A 21,674-nucleotide genomic window follows, 5' to 3' on the forward strand; every position below is an offset into this window, starting at 1 on the left:
AAACTACATCAAATTTTCTTGATTAAACACTTAGCGAGCATATAACTCTCAATTATCTAACTGAAAGAATTATCAAACTATAAAATCGTGAGAGTCTTAGTATGGATTCTTCTAAAAATGGATAGACTTGGAGTCGAGTAACTTATCAGTCTAACATTTAGTATGCCACCCTCTTTGCCGCGATCACGGCCTTCCATCGACACCTACAAAATATTTAACAAATACTCATCTGGTCTCAACATTGCCAAACAGCTTTTAAATACGATTACAACCTTATTTTCGTTCTTCCGATTCGTTTCTATCGGCAGCAACGTCGGGAAACATCTAAATGACCCTCCTTTCGCTTAAGGTGTGCTCGATTGGGTTAAGGTCGGGGGAGTATAATAGATAGCAAGCGCTTACCGCCTTGGGACCTCTCTCCTAAGGTAAGTAGATTCTCTGTTTAGTAAGAAGGTATATAAAGAAAACAGTATCCATACCTATTATAATTAGAAAGGCGGAAGGGGGATGGCTTCTAGCATACAACGCCAGCGTTGAGGCCATGGAAACCTTTAAGCGAGATATATACACATTCCCTCCTGAAATGAAGCAACTCATCTACAAAGGTATCCTCACCCAGCAGCGCCGACTAAAAGCCTTCGCATAACAATAATGAAAAGCCGTAGTAGGACCCAACGGCGAAAATGCCCGAGCGACGTTCTCATGCCTCGAACATAATAATCAGAACCTCGATTTGCATAGCCGCTCAACGCCTTAAGATCTGACTACTGTGGAGGGGAAGAGCTCCGACATATACCTAACGTCGAATCAAGAGATATATGAGTATATAGTCATGGTAGAATCGTAGGTGAGAAGGCGGGGAGAAGAAGGACATTCGAAGACACTCGATTGTGTTTTGTATGTGTGTGTGTGTTGGATTGATGATGGCTCAGGGAGGAACCAACTACTCGTCAATATAGGCGCATCCACGTGACCTAGCCACGTGCCTAGCAGAGCAAGGGCATCCGATGCATCCACGTGACAAAGGTGCCTAGTAGCAAAACTATATACATGGACAAAACAAATACCGGTACAGACCCTCAACTCCACCACACTACTTCTTCCAAGAAAGAAAGGGGAAAAAAATATCGGTTTCGTTCATATATGAAACATTCGAAATAACAGTTTATTACTTATCAACACCTTTAAAATTGAAATAGCCCTAATCTTCGAAACTGACTGCTCAACTAGCAGCTACCGATTATGTGTTTGGACTCTGGAGATCTCGGATTCAGCATATTAGATCAGCCCATCGAATTTGGACGTAGATCCAGATCCTATCTATCTCTCTTTCCCGCTTCTTCTCAAGATAATCTTTCCACTCTCAAAGATAGCGAATATTCGTATCCCCCTCCCAACTCCCCCCTCAAAAAAAAAAAAAAAAAAAAAAAAAAAACCGCATCTTAATAAAACTACCCACCCACCCAAAATCATCACCATAAAACCCTTAAGGCCTACTTACAAAAAGAATTAAAACCATACATACATGCCATACACCTCTTGCCTTCCCCATCACATAAGAACGCAAAATAAGAACCAAGTGCTCCACTCCTTTAAGTCAAGCTGCTTGATTTTGATCAGTATTCGTCCTGTCTTCTTTACATTCATACCTACGTTGACTTGTTTATTTAATAGTCAGTGCGCTAACTTTCACCTGCGGGCTCTCGGTCACCGTCAAGATAAGCAAGTGTCCCAGGCCAAGCAAGTGTCCCATCTCAAATAGTACGCAAAATCGAGTTGAAAATCCTTAAAAATTACTAAAAATCACGGTTTGTATCGTAGATAACTTCATGACGCAACAAGCTATGATAATAAGAATTATATTTACGTATCGGCGTTACGATCTTTTATTGTGTTATTGAATATTAAAACATATATATTGATTATCATAATATTTATTGCGTAAAAGATCAGTTTTTTGCAAACGAAAATTCGTAGCAAGCTTGCAGCGTATCGATTATTAAGTCTGAGAGGCTTCGGAACATTAAAAATATTAGCTAGCATTGATGCGATTTGCAACTCGTATAAATCAATAACGCAACGAGTAATAATATTGAAAAACAGATGCACGAAGGGTGGCAATGGAGCTCTATTTAATTATCGAGCTTTGACATATATAGCTGTGGTTGATTGCAGCTGATATTTCAAAATATAGCTTTTTTTTTTAAATAGGAAAGAAGTGAAATGGGACACTTGCTTGACTTAGGACACTTGCTTGTCCTGACTGTTAGCGAGAGCCCGCAGGTAAAAAGTAAGTGCACTGACTACGAAGTGAAATCTCTTTCTATCTTCTTCTACTCCTACTCCTTCTCATCCTCTTCTCCAAATCCTCACCCTTATCCTCATCCTCACCCTCATCCTCATCCTCACCCTCATCCTCATCCTCATCCTCCGCCACCGCCCAAACCATCTATCTATCTATAAACCTCCTCCCTCCTTCACCATCAACCCCTTCCACCCCCCCTCCCCTCCCCTCCCCTCCCCTGCCCTCCCTCCCTCCTCCACACCCCCCCAAAAATCCCTTCCAATTTCTTTCTCTGCATTCCTAACCAAATATAAAATGTAAAACGCCAACCAACCACCAAGAATCCCAACAAAACCATTCCCAGCCAAATCATCCCAGTATATATCCATTTCCCTCTCTTCCCTCTTTTCCCTCTTCTCCTGCCGATCCCCTATCCTCCCTATCCTCCCTCCCCTCCCCCCCCCCAAACTCCCAAACTTCCCATCTCCTTACTACTTACCTACACCCAACCAAACCACACCACCAAATTACGTAAACCCCCCCCCCCCCCCCCCCCCCCCCCCCCCCACGCCCCATCCATCCATCCATCCATCCATCAAACCATCCATCAAACCCAAAACCCCCCAAAAACCAAGACCCCAAGAACCGAACTACATCGTCGTAAAACCCAAATCCAAACCTAAATCCACAATATCCAAATCCAGATCGCAATCCGAATCCAGATCCGAATCCAAATATAGATATACCGGTAGGTACCTACCTTAGGTACTACTTACTACCTACCGGTAGCTACGGTATGAAACCATCCCCTCCGCCCCCATTCCCCATGACCGTACGCGCCCCGCACACGGAAGTCCGCCGACGCCGTGTCCCGTGGGTTAATCTACCGTACAGATTTAATGACTGATCTATTGACTTACGTACCGATTTACGTGTTGGTGTCATGGTGGGTGGGAGGTGTGTTTGTAGGTGCGGAAGGGTTGGGGACTGTGTGAGACGGGGGGTTGATTGGTTGTTTGTTTGCATGTATGTAGATGCGACATGGTTTACAGGCTAGTGTCAACTGGTAGACGATTTGTTCACTCAATGGAATGCCAATAGAGCACGTCGGGGTAATTTGAGGGATGGATGGTTACATGCAAAAAATTGATATTGATCGAGCGCAATCCAGCTACAAAAACCATGACAATTAAAACCCGCTTAATTACTGATCATCGTCAGAAAAACATCCTCATCTCATTACAATGTACACTACAGGCCCACAAAGGCTAAGACACCCGCAGAGGCTAAAAAGGTAGTAGGCAGGAAATTCTATCCGCGAAGCCGAATCTATATTCATTCCCACCTATCTTACTCCGGCAGCTACCTTCCAATCGCTCAACATGGCTCCCAGATCCTAGGGCCGCTCTCCTATATCCCATATACAGACGGGAGTTTACAAGAAGGCAGCGGCGATACCCACAGCCATGAGGAGGCCGGATACAGAAAGACCAACGGCACCACCAGTAACAACGTAAGGAGGCGTAGATGGAACGGGTGCACCGGTACCAGTTGGGAAGGGAACGAGAGTGCTGGCTGGGGCGGTTGGGTACTGCAAGAGGAATTAGCCATTGAGCAAAAATCATGTTTAGGGGTTGTCAAACGTACAGGAGCAACAGGAGCAGGAGGAGGACCAGATGGGTAAGGAGCAGGGGGGACTGGAACACCGGGGTAGTTCTCCTTGGGGGGCTCGTCGGCTGGGGGAGGTTGCTCGTGAACTGGGACCTCTGGGTATTCCTCCTTGGGTGGGCCGGAGACTGGGGTAGTTGGCTTGTTGGGAGGAACACCTGGGTAGTTACCCTTAGGAGGCTCATCAGCTGGGGGAGGTGGCTCGTGGACAGGGACAGATGGGTAGGTCTCCTTGGGGGGCTGAGCAGCTGGGGGAGGTGGCTCGTGGACAGGGACAGACGGGTAGGTCTCCTTGGGGGGCTGAGCAGCTGGGGGAGGTGGCTCGTGGACGGGGACAGATGGGTAGGTCTCCTTAGGTGGTCCAGCGACTGGGGTAGATGGCTCGTGGACTGGGGGAAGGCCTGGGTAGGTCTTGACGGGCTTTGGTGGCGCGGCTGTTTGTTACATGTCAGTACAGGTTATAGCATATGATAAACATGTCCGATATAGCAGGAAACCCTGATATCCAACTGTGACCAAACTCTTCGTGGAAGAGAGCTTACCAGTTGAGCTCTCAGGGCAGATGGTAGTTTTGGTGATAATGTAACTCGTCTTCACGCCAACTATTTCGAGGTTGGAAAAGAGTGGATAAAGAGAGAAACTGGAGCTTACCTGGGCAGTCGACGACGGTTGGAGGGCAAGCCGTCACGGTGTACTCCTTGGTCTCGTAGACGGTGGAGGCAACGTTCTCGGGCGCATAAGGAGGAGGAGTGACCTCAGGCATGCCAGCAGGGTAGGTCTTCGCCTCGACCGGAGGCTCGACGCTGGAAGGAACGTAGCCCTTGGGGGGCTCAGGCTCGTATCCCTTGGGGGGCTCATGGACAACGGGAGCCTCAGGGGGGGTTGGGGTCTCCGGGGCAGGAGGAGCATCGACCTGGAAGACAGAGAAGCGTCAGTAGGGAAGTCACAAAAGGTGGTAAGCTGAGGAATATTTACCGGGTAGCCGGGAGAAGGGGGGGGAGGGGGATTCATGGAGTATCCGGCCTGGACAGAGGCGGCGGCGACAGCCAAAAAGAGGACGGAGGATCTCATTTTGATGGTTGGGTGGGTTGATTGGTCTTTGATAGAGGAAGTTTTCTCAAAAGAATAATTAAGTGAGTGAATAGAGAGTGCAACTGAATCAAAGAACCTTAAAACGAGTGTGTCTGAAGTGTTTGGCTTGGGAGGAAAAGATAGGTTGTGGAATGGGTTCAACATGTATCTTATACCCTCCTGACATTAGGGTCAGGTGATCACACTAGTCCGTGGCTCCGGGCTTAAATTAGACCCCCCCCCGTGCATATTTTTGATGAATTTGATGATTAGATGCTTGGATCGATGCATCTTCATCTAAAAGAAATTGGAAGAATCGTATTTTCTCTAAAAAGGGGTACCTCAGGGGTATCTGATGGCGCTCGCTTCGGTGACGGGGGCTCAGATAGGTCTAGTCAGGGGCTTCCGATCGCCAAACCGCTGCACTGCACAGTCTGCATTGCCGCCGCTTGGATCCACCCGCCAACACACAAATACAACTTACTACTAATAATACAAATATAACGCTTCATCGCACATCCCATTTAGAACAAAACCTATCGTATAGTAATAATTGTAAAACTTACAGGCCTCAACTTACCATGCTTGGCCCGCGCACCTCTGGTCCTGAAGGCTGAAGGATTAAGTAATGAGCCCGCAAGCCGTTTAGCGTTGTGGTGTCGGACTTCGGGCATTTCATCCAGGAACTGACAAGAAGTGGCCAAGATGATAATCTCGGATTCTCCAAATAGACGTTGGAGGGAGCGAATGGGAGCACAGGGAATAGATGACCGACCGGGCAGAGCTCATAAGAAAAACTAATGTGTGAGGGTGAGCACGGCTCATAGCGCTGGCAGTCGAGTTGGTTGGTGGCTGGAAAGTGGAAACCCCGGCCAAATGTCCCATGGAAGAAATTGTGTTGCTCTCACCGTCAACATCGTCCGGGAATCGGGATGCATATGAGTCCAATGTCCCCGAAACCTTGCGCATTTTTCAACGGCCGGCCACTACCTGGTCTCGGCTGCTTCGAACCGGAGGCGCAGGCCCCTTGTTCAAAATCTCTGCGTACCGGTAGGTCTGCCTTCTCCGACTCCGAGCGACTTCTGCTGTGGATCTCTGGCAGTCGAGGAGCCCTCTCCAGCTCAGCCAGCGTGGCCTTGCCATCCTCGAACTTCATCACCACATCCAAGGACAATCCCGAGTGCCAGTACAATGCCACGACCGCGTGCTCTCTGGGAGATCGCCTTTCAAAGGGAACTGCCGTCGCCTTGATGAATGCCACCGTGAGCACGACATTGTGGCGTTCGACCGGGAACCAATCCAGGGCTTCCTCGAGAGCTTCGAGAGGCTTGCGATCATGTATGTCCAGTGCCCCTATGCAGACTTGGTCGCCCATGGACTCTTGCATCTGCCCGTCTCCTAGAAGCAACGCCCGCCGTTTTGAGCTGTCTCCTCTGATCCTTTCTAATCGCACGGGCGGTCCGAATTCTGGTCCGCAAGGGGCTTTCATCATCCAACTATATACTTGTCCCATGTACGGACGTTGCCCATACCTTTCCTCCAATGCTCGATCCCTTTTCAGACGACTGTGCAGAGTCATAGCCTTTGCGGGTTTGGTAGGCATCTCCGGTAGGATTCTTGGACCGGTAGTGAGAGGTGGAATTGCACCCTGCTGGTGACGACAATCAACCTCTCGACTGAAGATCTGCGGGCTGTCAAATCGACTAATCGGATGCGGAAATGATGTTTAGTATGAGCGAATGAATTTTAGAGATGTTGTCGAATTTCGGAACAGCGGCTTGTCGCAAAAGAGCTGGCTTGATGGAATAATGTTTTATGGCTTCCACAGGGAACGGAAAGACCTTGAGGAGGCGCTGGCCCCGTAGCTGCTGCTTCCATAGCTTGTAGTAGCCTGCTCGGCCATCCATGCTTCCTTCCCGGTCCACGCGGAATGCTCTCAAGTGTGATGTGATCACTCTGGAATGGAATGGAATGCTTCTCGGTCTCTCTTGCAACTGAGCTCTTGCCCGTCACGTGGGCCAATCGACCACCTGTTTATCCTGACAAAATCTCTGCCCTAATGTAGCTCAACAACAAGCATTGCGACGCCCTCCCCCCCCACCTCTTTTTTTTTTCTTTTTTTTTTCCTTCTATCAGACAGTCTAATCCAGGCCCCCGGGTTACCGCTGAGGACCATGCGCTTAATATCTAGGTAGTACCTACCTAGGTAGACAACAGACCCCTCGCGCATCTCCTCACTGCGCATGCGCCGACCGACAGTCCATATATCCACAAGAGGCATGGTAGCGCTCTGGCTGTGGCTTTGCTCGAGCAGCACGGAACGGATCCCCGTGCGCGCATCGCCTCTCGCGCCACATGCCCTCCCTCCAACACTGGGCCCCGGCGACTCTCAATGCATTCTGCTACTGTACTGCACTGCACGTATAGCGCGATACCTCCCCCTCCGCCATGCAGGCGTTTACCGTATCGGTATACTATTTGGCTGTTGAGCGAGTGATGTCGACTGGGTTGGGTAAGGTAAGAAGGTACTCCCCCCCCTCACTCCACCCCCACTCCATGAATACATGTCGAAAGTATAGTTTTGCAAGGGATCTTCGAAGTACAGCAGTATCTACCGGTATCGTACCAGGGCTTTAACCAATGAATAACTTTACCGTACTACGTACTACTGTACGCACAGTTTAAGAATCCAGCCTGGAAAAGTATCTCTACAAGTACCTAGGTCAGGATTTAGTCTGTGCAGTCGAGCTGACAGGACTTTGAGCCATTCAGAAACCACCGCTCTACGATCTATGGGCCTAGACTGCGTCCGGCGTGTATTCGTGGGGGGGGGGGGGGGGGGGCGGATAGTAAGGCCATCATCATCACTACTGACTGCAGTCCAGTCCAACTTTTAGTAGTAACATCCAATTCCCCTGCGTGCATCACCTCGAGATCATCCGACTCGCTAGCTAGTTCACCTGCCAGGTTGGCTAGATATAGAAGAGAGTAGGAGGAGGAGGAGCACGAGGACTAGAAGAAAGAAAAAGGGGTTGAGTCAAGAGTTAAGAAAAGAAGAGATGATGCCAAGTGAAGATGATATTGATTTTCGCTAACTTTTTCGCTTAATTGTCTACATAGTACCGGTACTTACCTAGGTACTGTAGCTAGCTAGCTGCTTAAGGCTTGAGCAGCTTTTGAGTGTATGCCCCCCGCTGCTCCCCCCTTCATCCACATCATCAACCTCCATGTTCTCTTCGCCCGGTCATCTTCGCTCACACATAACATCAACCAGCGCTCGCACCAGGTCCGCCATCAGTTTCCGACCAAATCCCGTCTTCGTCTTCGGCTTCGTCTTCGGCTTCGTCTCCTGGCCACCGCTGTGTGAACCTACCCGAGAACGAGATGATCGGCCGATTCAGCACAAACCCAGCCGTAAACATATGCTCAAAGAAGCCGGTGACGGCCATCGCAACGCTACTCGTAGGCAAGGGCTTAGCACTCCAGATGCCCGTGGCCGCCTCGCGCATCTCGGGCGCGAACGCCATCCGGCCGCCCGCGAAGGCATCCGCCCCGCGCACATGGACGTGGGCGACGCGCAACCCTTCGTCCGTCCAGTGCTTGCGGAACGCGGTCCAGTGCGCGTGGTTGCGCGCGCGCGCCGCTTCCGACTTGACCCACCGGGACTGCCCGTCGCCGCTCAGCTGATGGTATCCCACCCGGCCGGCCTCGTGCTCGAGAGTGGCGAGGGTGGCCGGACTGTCCGCGTCCGCCGTGATGGTGAGGTTGTGCAGGTCGCACCCGTACCGCACTAGCTTCCAGAGATACCACAGCATGTAGCGCGTCTGGTCCCCGGCTGGGTCGGCCCGGGGCTTGCGCGCGATGCCCCGCTTGGCGTGCTCGTCGCGCTCGAGATCCGAGTCGCTGATGATGAAATTTTTGATCAATTGCGAGCGCCGAATGGTTTTCTTGCCCGGGTCGAGCATCAATCGGTGCTCGCGCTCCAGGAATCTGCCTACGCTTTCCATCCCGCCACGCCAGTATTCCGGAGGGGCCTGAGCAACCAGTCTGGTGAACCTGAAGGTGTTGTAGCCATAGAGCATCTTCATCCCGATCTCATAGAACTCTTTGTTCGTCGCGAGGATGTTCGGTCGCATGTACTTAGACCACCCATACTTGATCCGGCCGTAAGAGGTGTCGGTGTCTTGCAAGAACGGGTTGGTGATGGGCTCTTCCGATACCAACATGAACCGCAGGAGGAGGTGCTTCAGGTCCAAGGGTAGCTCGTTGATATCGATTGGGGGACAGTCACTCCAACACTCTCTTGTCAAGTTCGAAAGCGAGCGTTCCATCCCTCGTGGCCAGGAGAGAAACCCATCTAGCGGAAAATCAATATCGTCAACCACCTCTTCCACCGGAGGGCCGTGGCGACCATGCATATGCAGGACTCACATCTCAAGCCCAGTTGTTCAAGCCTGCGGCATAATGAACAGCGGGGGTCACACCAGCCCTCGATTTGGCACCTCCCCTGGATCTCGATATTCCAAGCCATGGGACATGGCGTCTCGTCCCATGGTTGAGCCATGAAATTTGTGGAGAATGTAATGGGCCGGGAATCTTTTTTTACTTTTTAATATGCCGCTGATCGAGAAGAATATAGAAGGAGATAATGCGGATGGTATAGAGCTGGGCTGTCAGGGAAGAAAAAGCTATGTATGGAAATAGTTTTAGAGATCTGTAGTTTGTTTCTTTTCTTTGTGCGACTCGTGCATGGGGCTGGTTTACAGGCAGGAACAACCTTGCCAACTGCTCAATCTAGGTCATCAATCGCTCACTTTAGCTCATCAAGTGCTCACTAACATTCTCTAGTTCGACGTTCACTAGCTCGGTTAATGCCAAGGCTAGCCCAGAGGCTTTGGGCGGGAAGAGCCCCCCCGTAATATGGAAAGCATACAGTGCTTAGCGAACAACAGATGAGCCCAGTATACAACTGACGAGTTGCCCTCTTAAAAAGCTTAGCAAAGAAGCTGTTAGTGAGTCGCGTTTTCTTTTATTTACTCGTGTGTCGTCGCTCCATCGACCAGAGGTCCAAGATGTAAACGTATCGACGAAAACTAGTGATTTCGCTTGGGGTATTATCGATCCCTTTCACTGTTTAGTTCCGGGATATTTCACCTAGCTTCCACTAATAAGGAAATACATCAACATCATCGTACAGACGTCTAGTCAAGTCAGTAACTTGAGTGCCATGCTAATCTGGCCATGGGACCACTGCGGGGCCCCAGATAAGTAGCCGTCCAACCCTCATCGTCAAGAGCATTGAGCGATTAAATTTGCAGGTCCTAAGTCCTACTATGCTCTCGTCCTGGTCGAGTTTGGTTGAGGAACATGAGAATCCAAGTATGCGCACGTAGCTGCTCTTTCTTTTTATAGAAGGAGGTCTTTTCGCGGAAAGGGTTTAAAGGTCATGAACCTACGCTGAGAATATTGGGTGTCGCTTGACGTGTCACTACGCAGCTACGAAGCCTTCGGGTTGACTGGCGTCTATCGCAGCACCCAGGATCTGCGGGTGGAGTCCAACTACAGCAGCAAAAGCTGTGGGATCCCTAGTGGCCATGGCTTGGAACAGAGGAGGGAAAGACAAGGTTGGAAGCCCTACTTCGATAGCTGCCTCGCTGACTTTGATTGCGAGGGTGGAAGCCAGTTTGTTGTTGATGCTTTCGTTCACAGTTGCGGATCCGAAAGTGCGACCGATCGCGCGGGCGGAGAAAGCGAGTCCTAGAGCGTTTGCCAGAAACTCATCGGGAGCTGTGAATTAAAAAAAAAGAAAAGCGACGAGAAGAGTCGGTGGTCCAGCTTGACTGATGCCAGCTGCGACATGTCAGCAGATAGTTGGAAACGTGACTTGAGGACTAGCTCATGACGTTGCAGTCTTTAATATATCTCTTGGGATGATAAGTGTCTTTATATCCTCGTACTGGGTAGCATACCACCTGCAGATGTTCAGCATTCTTCTTAAGCCTACCATTCTGGAAGCTTACATGGTACGGATACAAGCAAAAATGTTAATGAAGTTGGAACCATCGTCTCTTACATAGGACGTAGCTGACCCCTGTTCTTTCAGCTACCCGTTGCGATTGCCCCATGGTCTCACGAGCGAGTCGTGGTAGATGCTAACTTGCTACATCCAGCTCGGAATTTCCGCAACGCTAAGATGTATAACGGACAGAATACATGATTGGTGAAATGCTCAGGAATTGTAAATTTCTGTACATCCAATACGCCTAGTTTGTATCTACGTTGAATAGAAGCGGTCTAGAACAATTACCTATTAGGAGTCAGCATCCGCGTCGCTTGGAAATACTTGCTCACTGACGCCTAGCCAAATGGAATGGTTGTATGGAAAGGAGACAATGTATTCGAAGGTGCGATTCCCGATTGAGCACATGGAATTCAAAGAAAACCATACACGAATGTTCGTGAATCAAGTAACATCGCATGTCGTGTGCAACAAGTATTGAGTAAGAAGGTAGTTGGTTGTTGTTGGTTTGTTGACTTCCGACCTGGACGACCCCACTTGTTTTGGCGAAATTAGCCTATAGTGCAGCCTTCCGACTTGCAGGAACAAACCCTATCAGCAGCATTCAAGATACACCTTCCAGTCTCTGAAAATGCCCCTCTTTAGAAAATACCCCTCACTGAGCTAAGCTGCACGAGATCAGACGCATCACAAACGGAACGTTTTTCCTCTCTAATTCACACATCCAACATCCAACACATCCAACATTCTTTCCCATCGTACGGATACAATGCCAAATATCCTAATCATCGGCGCAACGCGCGGCCTGGGCGCCAGTCTTGCAAACGCGTATGCAGCGCAGGAAGATACGACCGTCTTCGGTACGACGAGGCAAAACGCAGCGCCGACGGGCCTAGACGAGAAAATCATCTGGGTCAAGAGCGTGGACGTGTCCCAAGAGGGGGTAGGTGCCAGACTGGTCAACCAGCTGGGATCTCTGGGAGGCGGAGGGGGCATGACCGCGGGAGGGGTCAAGGGATTCGATATCGTGGTAGGTCCCGGTCAGGCCTGCATACAGATTCCGGCCGAGGGTGATGGGCAACCGCGTTTTCGTAATACGGATGCTGAAGATGGAGTGGGCAGATCGTTACGGCGGGGTTCTTCGCTACCGAGGACTTTGCGAGTGGGCCGAAGTGGGAGGAGGAGGTGAAGATGTACACGGTCGGTATTTGTTTGCATTACCGGTCTTGGATTCTCTGGGGGATAATGATGTCCCGGGCTAACTCGACCAACCTCTCGTTCGCTAGACGTCTGCCATCTCCCCGCCCTTCATAGTGCATTCTCTCTATCGCGCAAAGTACCTCCCTTCCGGCTCGAAAGTCATCCTGGTATCCTCGGAATCGGGATCCATTACGCTGCGCCACGAGAAAGAGGGTGGAGGCAACTACGCGCACCACGCTAGCAAAACCGCTCTCAACATGGTGGGCAAGCTTCTCAGCATGGACCTGAAAGAGAAAGGCGTTGTCATCAGCATGGTCCATCCGGGGTTCATGAGGACGGAGATGACGGCTGGGGTGGGCTTTGACAAGTATTGGGACGACGGTGGTGCTGTCACGCCCGAAGAGGCGGCACAGACTCTGATCGAGTGGGTGGGAAAGCTCGATATGAGCAAGAGCGGACAGTATTGGGCGCCGAGGGGAGCGAGTGAGTTACTTTCTCTTACAGAACTCTAGGGGCGTGAGCAAGTTTAATGAGGCTAATTGGTGTAGGGGATATTGGGACTGCCGACGTGACCATCGGCAAAGACCTTCCGACCCCTTTGGAACTGCCGTGGTAGATAAGGTAGATTGAGCACTACGGTGCGAAGAGGGGATGGGTCATGAGGCAAGAGGACCAGGGTCATAGTGTTTGAGGCAATGAAGCATAATTCATTAACCACAGCCGTCAGCAAGCCTGCCAGAAGGTTACTCTCGAGCTAATTACAAATCCTCCACCCTGAGAAAATATACAAAGCCTTTTATCCTTTATCCTAATTCTCATTACTCCCCTGTCGCCTCATTCACTTCGACTCGGTATATCTCCTACAGAGCGAAAGCAGCTGCCACCACCAATCCGAAGATTCCTGCCAATCCACCCGCAACATTCTGGGGAGCGCTTCCGGTCGCGACGGTAGTCGTCTCGTTCGTGTTGGCGGTAGGTGATGGGGCAGCGGCAGTACCAATGGGTACGGTGCCGTTCGGAGCAGGCGCAGTAGGGTAGGGCGCAGCTGCCGCCGGTGTATTCACTGATGGGGAAGGAGCAGCGTCATCGCCGCCCATCTTGTACTTATCACACATGCCGTTGCCCACTGAGGCTGCCGTGGCGAGATCAGCAGCGTCGGTACAGGCGCTGAGGAGACAGGGGGTGGCAGCGGCGGTGATGGCTTCCCGGGCAGGACCGCATTGGCAGGCCTGGTCGGAGGCCTCGCATCCGCCTGTTACGACGGCTTGGGCGAGACATTGGAGCTGTTGGTGTCTGTTAGTTTGTGTCGGGGGATGGGTGGTGGCGGGTTTGGAGGGAGGGAGGACGTACTGCGCAGGTTGGGATGCCGTCCATGCTCTGGGCTGAAGCCAGGCTGGCAAGAGCTGCCATGACGACGATTGAGAACTGCATTTTGGCTTGTGGTGTTGGTTGAAGTGACCGTGGTTGGGGGAGTATGTGTTGTCGATAGGGGTTGAGTATCGAGCTGAAGTTTTGGTTTAGGTAACGATCGTTATGTGGCAATCGAAGAGATGAAACTTGTGCGTGGGCGAGAAAGGAACGGAGGCGCTGTTTATGTGTCTTTATACGGAGTTCAGCGAGGGAAAAACAAGCCAGGGACGGGCTCTTGAATCAGGGATTGGACATGGGATGTCCAGTTCCTGAGACAACCAGCCCTCCGAAAGTTCCTCGGAAACTTAAATCTGACGGGTAAAGTGGGGACTCTGGCATTGAAATAAGCAGGTACGACAGTATACTTGGTATACCGCTCTCGAGAGAAGGACGACCTTTATCTGGAGGAGAGCAAGCGTAAACGGTGATTAGTTCCGGTTACAGAGTACTGGACAGCTCGATGTGGTGTGGAAGAACCTGGCCCGAAGACATACTATACGCAGAAAAGTCCGGATCTGGCAGCGTCATAGAGCAGACGAGATGCTGCTTGAGATGCCAGAATCAGAACCCGTGCACAGCCCGTCCAGTAGCTACCCTGCCTCTGTAGGGAATACCTTTACTGATTATTGACTTTGCCTTGTTGCGCCGCACGCGGCGGAAGCAGCCAAGTCGTTGGAAACTCCAAAAAGTGGGTTCGCGGCCTTGATTTCGGGATGGCAGAGTTTGCATCTCGGCTTTTGACTTTTGAAGGCAGGGCTCGGCACTGTGAGTGGCAGTCTGGTGGACTTCAGATTTGTTTCGCTTTCTCTTTTGGCAACGTTGTCGTCAATCCTGATGTTCGCTGGTTCGAGCAGGACCTGGTGGACCACTCATGGTGCTCTCCATGCTGGCTTGGATCTGCCTGCCTGGGTTATTCGAGCTTCGGGAGTCGTCTCTCAGGAGTCTAGGCTGTGCAAAGCTTATGGCGTGAACACAATCCCACTGCACTGTACTTGAAGAGGGTGGATCCATACTGTGTACGGAGGTATACGGAGCCAAAACCTAAAGGCAGGTCAAAGTACTGTACTACGTACGTACCGGCACCTACCCTCCATCGTCGTCACTCGTTGCTCCTCTGTTGCTATTTGCGATTCCCAAGTATCCTTTTACCGCTCGCTTATGATTCGCTGGTCCACCTTCAGGCATCAACTTCGGCTGTGAAGAATGTGTATCCACCACCTTTGAAAACTCTTTGCCTGCGCAATGGCTCTTGGCGGTCCAAACACGAATATCCCCCCCCCCCTTTTATCGGTCCAGTTTTGCCTTGATTGTTGAGATGTACAGTAGTAGTACGTACGTAGTACCACCATCCCTCCCCTCAATAAGAGGCGAAACTAGTAGTATAAAATTTTGCAAGGGCTCACACCAGGGCTCAAACCAATAAACTCAGAACGATTCAGACTTTGAAGAGAATAGTGTTTGAACGAGTATTTACGATTTAGTCTGTGCAGCAGAGTTGACCGGGCTTTGAGCCACTCAGGAACCACCGCTCTACGATTTATGGGCCGCAAATGGGTCCGAGAATTTCTGAAAACGTACGGAGGTATATTTAGAGGGGGGAACACTATTCCCTCCCATAAATAAACGTCGGACCCAGTTCCGGCCCACAAATCGCAAAGCGGTGCTCTCTGAATGGCTCCGCGCCCGGTCAACTCAATTGCACAGACTAAATACTGGCCCAAAGGTACGTAGTACTAGGTAGTACTAGGTAGTACTACGTACTTTTCAAGGCTGAAATCTTGTACAGCGTAAGTTTGATTGATTTAAGCCCTACTAGAAGTAAGAGCCCTTGCCAGACTAGACTTTCGACATGAAGTATTCATGGGGGGGGGGGGGGGGGGGAGTAGTATCAGAAACGTGAATACCTCCCGGTAGCTGGTTGGTGTGTAGCCCCGTCCAAGAAAGGCCATCCTTGCCTGCTGCGCTTCGGCTGGGCTTTCCTGAACGCTGGTTACCCCTCTTATCGCTGCTTTCCCCCTTTCCCTATCGAGGACGCCAATGAAACCGTATTGAGAACTACAAACCACCAAGTACGGTACGTCGTCCTCTATACGTAGTGTCTCCGGAGTAGATTCGCTACCGGGATGGGTCTGTGTGCCGATCTTTCTGCAATCTTCTGGAAGAATTGTGTTTCGGAACGGGTACGGAGTTGCGTGCTTGCAGCATTGTCTGCTTCGCATTTTCGGAGCGGCTCCTTTCGGCTTCAAATCTTGAGAGCCGAGGGACGTAGTAATCCCGAGTCACGGCTTCGGATATCTATTCTGCACCAGAATTTTGATGCTACGACGGTACGGTATCCGATCGTCTTCGATCCCCTAACTTTTTCGTTCATTGATTAACGAAAAAACATAGTGACCTTGACCGTTTTGGTTAATCTACTACGTAGTACTACTACTACTATGTACATACAAGCCCCGCTTGGGGCGTTTGAGCCCCGAGTTACCTCCGGATGCAGCTAGTAGTGAGTGCATTTAACGAAGTTGCTTCTACGGGAATCATCACGCTGCTTTCTACTGTACAATCCAGAGTATGCTAAGCGAGTGAAATCACCAGGTCTTGATGCCGGCACTGCTCTGGACTCACTTACGGGTGGGGGGAAGAGGGGGGGTACAGCGGTTAAGTTTTCCGACCCCACTCCCGTACCGCCGCGCCTATCGAGTCTCCTGTTTTACAAAGCAGCTTTCACTCCACTCGCATTCATTACGATACCGTACCTCTCTATCCGAGATCATCAGACAGCCCTTCCATACATGTAGGATGATTTAAGCAGGAGATGATGGCCAGACAGTACTGTGTAGGTAGGTAGGTAGGTATATCGATGGAAAAAGAATGATCGACTGCAGCCATTCTGGCATCTGGATTCAGCTCTGCGCCATGTGCGTCACTCCACACAAAGCACTAAGATTTAGGCTGATGGACGTTGTGTCTCCCAAGTCAAACTAATACGATCTACGTACCGGTATTAGATTGCGCTCCCAGATCCAGTTAGTCGGGGCTAGCTATCACATTGTGAAAAATACAATCGTTTTTACTACTACCTGATGGGAAGCCTCACGAGGAATCCAAGCCCTGTTTTTCGTGCGCGGGATTCTCCCACGCAAGACGGGCGCGTGCCAGGAACACGGAGTCCAACAACGTGCAGAACTCGCGGAGCCAGCCAAGTAGCGGCATCGGGACCCCGCTCGATCCATCCAGACGGTCACCATGTTTCAGAGCCGGCGATTATCACCAGAAAGATAAATATCAGAGATTGCCACGGCCTTGGTCCAGGTGAGTCTGGGTGCGCTAGGAACTCGGGGGATCCGGCAACCCGTGGGCTCAAGTGGGAGGTTCGAATGGGAAATGGACGTTTTGCGGTGCAGGGTATCGTATTCGCATCCCATGCATGGAATGGCAGCGAAAGATGTAGCCTGCGAAGAAGACCGCACTCACTCACTCGACCCAACCCTCTCTCCCAAACTCCAACCTTTGGCAGGATCGGCAAAAGCCTGCCTACGCCACCGGTTCATCACCGGCCGCGCCGCAACGAGAGCGAGCGAGCGAGCCTTGAAACCTCGCGCCAGGAACTCCTCGATATTCCGCCGTCGCGGCGCGGGCTAGGAGTCTCGGCCGCGACCCGAGGGACAGGCATGCTGTTCGCACCTTGCGGTATATGGCAAGACCGACGCAGCGCATGCCTGCCGGCCTGCCGAACTCGCCTGGCTTAATGTATACGTCGTGACTACCTACACATAGTAAGCCTCTTGGGAGGATGGTTGTATGGATGTGGCGAGTGTACTCCGCTCGCTGCCTGTCGGGCCCTAGGAAACTCTGCGATTTACAGGATTGAGAGCTTGAGGCACGGTCTCGTGTACGTACTTGTTGCCCTTCATGGATGCCCGACTGGACAGTGCCGCTGGCCGCTACCGATATACCTCAGCCTATGTATAACAGGACGCCCGACTTTCGCCGGCCCGTAGGTAATCAATGCGCGCCATGTCTCTTACTTGGTGAGCTTGGGATTCTGGTACGTACTAGGCGGAGTCGAGGACGCGTTAAGAATGTCCTGGATAGCTTATCACCGCTCGAGAGCGTCGTTGCTTTGAGATGCCGTCGAGAATCAAAGTACGACACGCAAGTACTTCTCCACCAGCCAAAAGATCGCGACTCCCTTGGACAACGGGTTCTTGACGCCTGGTCCGCAATCAAGTGGCGCGTTGGCGACGAGGTATGTGATGGCATGATCTCGATTCCGGACGCGAAAAAGCTCGTGTGTGTGCTGTGCCTAGCCTCCCGCTTGCGAGGACGAGACTTATGATCGACAAGACGCGATAGGGTAGTTCTGGCAGACCCCAAGAGCGGATGGAGGGTTCCTAGTTCGGCTTGAAAGGATGATGGTCAGATCGGGAGCCTCAGTTGTGGTTGTGGAGCTTGGGCAGTTACTTAGTTCAAGAGACGAGCGAGCGCAATTTAAAGGCTGTATCGAGAAGTGGCGTAGGCTTCCAGATGCGCGCCGAGGAACATGGGATTCTAACGGGGCTCGAAGTCGATGTTTGGGATGCAGCTCGCGAGATGGGCTGCTAGGGCGCTCACGAGACTGGCTCAGGCACGAATCGACGAGTGCTTAGGGCAGGCTTGAGTTTGCGGAGTGGATGCTATCCAGCATCTTCGAATCGTGGGAGCGGGTGCGGTGGAAGGCGGGAGTCGAGTCTTGAATTGTAGATAGAAAGGCGAGAATCCTCCTCGGTGGTCCTACTTGGAAGGTGAGACGTCCAAGGCGCTGCCTAGAAGAGAGAACGTCGAGCGTGGTTCAGCTTGAACGAGTACTTTCTTCAGAAAATCCAGCCTCGCGGAACATTAATACCCGAAGAAAGTGCTATTAGAGCAGGGTTCATGAAGTCCATATCATCAGCCCTGATAGCCGCCCTTACGAAGAATCTTTCCCACTCTCCTTGACTCCTGATTAACAAACCGAGGCCCCGTTGAGAAGAACGGAAAACAAAACAAAACAAACCACTCGCTTAAGTAACCAGCCGAAATCCCCCCGTGAATCTTCCCTCCACCGAACAACCAACGACTTCAACTTCCATGAGCAAAAACAAAAACAAAAACAAACCACATAAAACAACCCCCCCCCCCTCCCTCTCCGCCCCTAAATTAAGAAAAAAAAAAAAAAACACCAGTAGAATAAACTCCGTCGCGCGCTCAAATAGGGAAGAAGGGGAAAAAAAAAGAAAAAAAAAAATGTTTGTCCCGGACGGGATTCGAACCCGTGTCTCCTGCTATCTCACATGGATCATGGGAAGCAGACAAGCTAAACCACTGCTCTACCGAGACGGTGATCGACTGAGCCACCGAGGCCGACCCTCTCGCCCTCCCTTCCGTCTTTCTCTTTTGATGTCGAGGGCGGGCGATGGGGCTGCTATGAGCCCGTTTGTTTGCTTTCGACGAAGAGCGACAGCGACAAGCGAGCGGGCGGGCGGGTGGACAGGGCGGGGCGAGGGTTTACGGAGACGGGCATCGGAGAGGCGGGCGTGCTATGGGGGAGGGAGGGCGGGGCGGGGCGAGGGGAGGGGAGGGGAGGGGAGGGGACTCTTCAGGACTTTCTGATCCGATCGGCCGTTTGCGTGTCTAGGGGGGAGGAACGTCTAGAGGAGGAGGAGGAGGAGGAGGTAATTATTGTGGTTTGTATGGTATTCGGATGGGAAGAGATCTATTTGGGTGCAGCTTCTAGGTCGTGTTGCTGGGTATGGGTAGGATTGCGCCCATACCGGTACCGGTAGTCCTCTCAAGGCGCAAAGCGCCGGGGAGGGGCAGATTAAGTAAGTGGTGGGGGGGGACCATGGGCATGGAGGGGTAGCCCGACGCCCGTTTTCGAACGTGAAAATATTTTGATGCGCATCTTTCTTTCTTTCAACCACCCTTCTCCTGATTTGTCCAACAGACACCGCAAACGAAATGTTGCAGCGCGAAGACGTACCCCCTGGATCCAGCTTCACAGCCGCAGATACAATGGACGACGACATTGCTTTCGCGGGGGAGAACTTCGTGAACGATGATCTCGACGATGTTTTTGGATCCGCGCCTCCTTCGCCTTCCCACCCCGCAGCAGCGCAGGGCAACTTCGAGCCGTCTGACATCCCGCGATTGAGGGAGAAGCATGAGACGGAGGGCTATCGGGACGGGGTCACGAAGGGGAAGGGGGAGAGCGTGCAGGCTGGGTTTGATGAGGGGTACGCGCTGGGCGCTGTGTTGGGTTTGCGCATTGGCAAGATTCTCGGCATGCTAGAGGGCATATTGGCGGGTGTGAAGGGGAAGGAGATAGGCAAGGAGATGGAGGCTGAGAGGGTGCGGGTGGAGAGGCAGTTTGATGAGGCGAGAGGGGAGTTGAGGACCGAAGTCGTTTTTGGGAGGGAGTTTTGGGGGGAGGATGGGGTGTGGCGGTTCGAGGTGCCGGGGGACGGAAAGGAGGGAAGCGAGGTGGTTTTCAGCGATGTGGCGGGTGCGCACCCGCTCGTGAGAAAGTGGGAGGGGTTGGTAGCGGAGGAGGTTAGGAGATGGGGGCTGGATTTGGGGATATTGGATGGAGAGGGTGGAGAGGAGGAGGTGATGGGTGAGAAGAAGAAGGGGGCAATGTCGAAGACGGTGGGTAAGGGGGAGATGGAGAGCGAGGCCGTTGCGGCAGGCATGGCGAAGGCTATGGGGATTCAGAAGAAGGATTTGGCTTGGTGAGAGTGTCCCTGGCTACGGATCAAAACGGGCGAGCGACCAATTGAAGGTGTCGAGGGCTATGGACTCTCCAACATGGGAGAAGAGCCGACAAAGACCTTAATCTCTAAGAACGAAGGTATACTCGTTCTACGAGATGCCGAGATCACACCGGATGTGAGGGATTTGAGAAGCAGAGAGGCGTCGGTGCCGGACGATATATGGACTCGAGAAGAGGTCCTTCGATGTGACGGGAAGGAAATTGACGCTGTCGATGTCGCTCGGATCCTCCATATGGACAAGCTGTCATCTAGCCCAAGCTCTTGACGATACATTAAGATCGTGCATAACGTCTGGGTGTGGATTTGCTTCATCCCATCTCTCGGGTCTGGCAGCTGTCCAAACGTCTCGTGGAAGCTTGTCTTGGTGTACTATGGTGGAGATCATCCGAATATGCTCACCTAGTTGCATTTCTGTGGCTCTCCATCTCTCCATTCATTAGTTACCTAAGTATAGCTGCGGAAGAGCTGGCCTTGGGAGATTGGATATTAGATTCAGATCTCTGGCTCTGGCTGCAGTGGATTGAGATCCCTGAAAGCACAACACTTTCAAAAGGAGGTAGCAGAGATCATTCCTTTTACAAAACTTTTCTTCGGACCCAATGATTGTCCCTCGGACCCTTGATCGAACTCCCTTTCCCTACTTGTCGCCCTCAATTTGCTTGGACCTTCAGCCAACAAGACGGGCTCATGTACCTGCGTCAACCAAGAAGACAATATCTGGCCTTTCATCGCTACCGACTTCTGAATCGTTACCTTTGCGTCATTCTATCTCGAGAATGTGGCGGTGTGTATAAAAATGATATAGGTCGAAACACTTGATCATGCCGTGGTGTTCGTGGTTTCTCTCTTGCCGCTCCCTTCCCGTTTGGTGGCTGCCATTTGTAAAGTGTAACAAGACAGATATAACCAGTCACTTCGCCTCGTCTCGCACTTCTTTCCCTTCCCTCCAACTCCATCTCACAACTCCGTATTCCTCACTCCATCTATCTGTTGCCCCTTTCGAGGCTGAGGCTTCGGCCTTGTCATCGCGTCTCTCTACTCTCTCCTAACCCACAGTCGTTACAGTTTCTCCTTCTATTCTCTACTCTTTTTACGAACTCCTGAAAACCTAAGAACCTTTCATCGCGCTGAATCCCCTCGATCAACGCGTATCTCACTTCTCCTCCCTAATACGAGTAAAACCCCTTACCGTAAGTCCTCAACCCAACACGGCATCATGCAGCCTCCCGTCAAC

General features: G+C 51.5%; 7 protein-coding genes across 8 annotated transcripts; 2 read left to right on the forward strand and 5 right to left on the reverse strand.

The window, feature by feature from the left end:
- Positions 1-3,719: 3,719 nt before the first annotated feature.
- L3040_006220 (uncharacterized protein) lies at positions 3,720-5,023 on the reverse strand (the record flags this gene model as incomplete). 2 transcript variants are annotated; one of them, XM_007292338.2, is made up of 5 exons in its annotated part: positions 3,720-3,875; positions 3,932-4,386; positions 4,495-4,554; positions 4,604-4,865; positions 4,928-5,023. In XM_007292338.2, the coding sequence occupies 5 exons, from the start codon at positions 5,021-5,023 to the stop codon at positions 3,720-3,722; spliced, it is 1,029 nt and encodes a 342-aa protein (XP_007292400.2). The 2 variants fall into 2 exon arrangements, with proteins under 2 accessions (XP_007292400.2, XP_066011340.1); XM_066156943.1 differs by lacking the exon at positions 4,495-4,554.
- A 910-nt stretch (positions 5,024-5,933) lies between these two features.
- Positions 5,934-6,626, reverse strand: L3040_006221 (uncharacterized protein; the record flags this gene model as incomplete). The annotated part of the gene is made up of 1 exon (XM_007292339.2): positions 5,934-6,626. One exon carries the CDS (start codon positions 6,624-6,626, stop codon positions 5,934-5,936), a length of 693 nt encoding a protein of 230 aa, XP_007292401.2.
- Positions 6,627-8,289: 1,663 nt separating this feature from the next.
- L3040_006222 (uncharacterized protein) lies at positions 8,290-9,354 on the reverse strand (the record flags this gene model as incomplete). Its single annotated transcript, XM_007292340.2, has 1 exon — positions 8,290-9,354. One exon carries the CDS (start codon positions 9,352-9,354, stop codon positions 8,290-8,292), a length of 1,065 nt encoding a protein of 354 aa, XP_007292402.2.
- A 1,157-nt stretch (positions 9,355-10,511) lies between these two features.
- Positions 10,512-11,086, reverse strand: L3040_006223 (uncharacterized protein; the record flags this gene model as incomplete). The annotated part of the gene is made up of 3 exons (XM_066156953.1): positions 10,512-10,810; positions 10,981-10,995; positions 11,044-11,086. 3 exons carry the CDS (start codon positions 11,084-11,086, stop codon positions 10,512-10,514), a joined length of 357 nt encoding a protein of 118 aa, XP_066011341.1.
- A 725-nt stretch (positions 11,087-11,811) lies between these two features.
- Positions 11,812-12,858, forward strand: L3040_006224 (uncharacterized protein; the record flags this gene model as incomplete). The annotated part of the gene is made up of 4 exons (XM_007292342.1): positions 11,812-12,072; positions 12,165-12,242; positions 12,329-12,725; positions 12,791-12,858. 4 exons carry the CDS (start codon positions 11,812-11,814, stop codon positions 12,856-12,858), a joined length of 804 nt encoding a protein of 267 aa, XP_007292404.1.
- Positions 12,859-13,102: 244 nt separating this feature from the next.
- L3040_006225 (uncharacterized protein) lies at positions 13,103-13,673 on the reverse strand (the record flags this gene model as incomplete). The annotated part of the gene is made up of 2 exons (XM_007292343.1): positions 13,103-13,525; positions 13,593-13,673. The coding sequence occupies 2 exons, from the start codon at positions 13,671-13,673 to the stop codon at positions 13,103-13,105; spliced, it is 504 nt and encodes a 167-aa protein (XP_007292405.1).
- Positions 13,674-19,628: 5,955 nt separating this feature from the next.
- Positions 19,629-20,402, forward strand: L3040_006226 (uncharacterized protein; the record flags this gene model as incomplete). Its single annotated transcript, XM_007292344.2, has 1 exon — positions 19,629-20,402. The coding sequence occupies one exon, from the start codon at positions 19,629-19,631 to the stop codon at positions 20,400-20,402; it is 774 nt and encodes a 257-aa protein (XP_007292406.2).
- Positions 20,403-21,674: the final 1,272 nt, after the last annotated feature.

The sequence above is a fragment of the Drepanopeziza brunnea genome, assembly GCF_022702325.1.
Source record: "Drepanopeziza brunnea f. sp. 'multigermtubi' strain 214-2 chromosome Unknown ctg10, whole genome shotgun sequence".
Classification (NCBI taxonomy): domain Eukaryota; kingdom Fungi; phylum Ascomycota; class Leotiomycetes; order Helotiales; family Drepanopezizaceae; genus Drepanopeziza; species Drepanopeziza brunnea.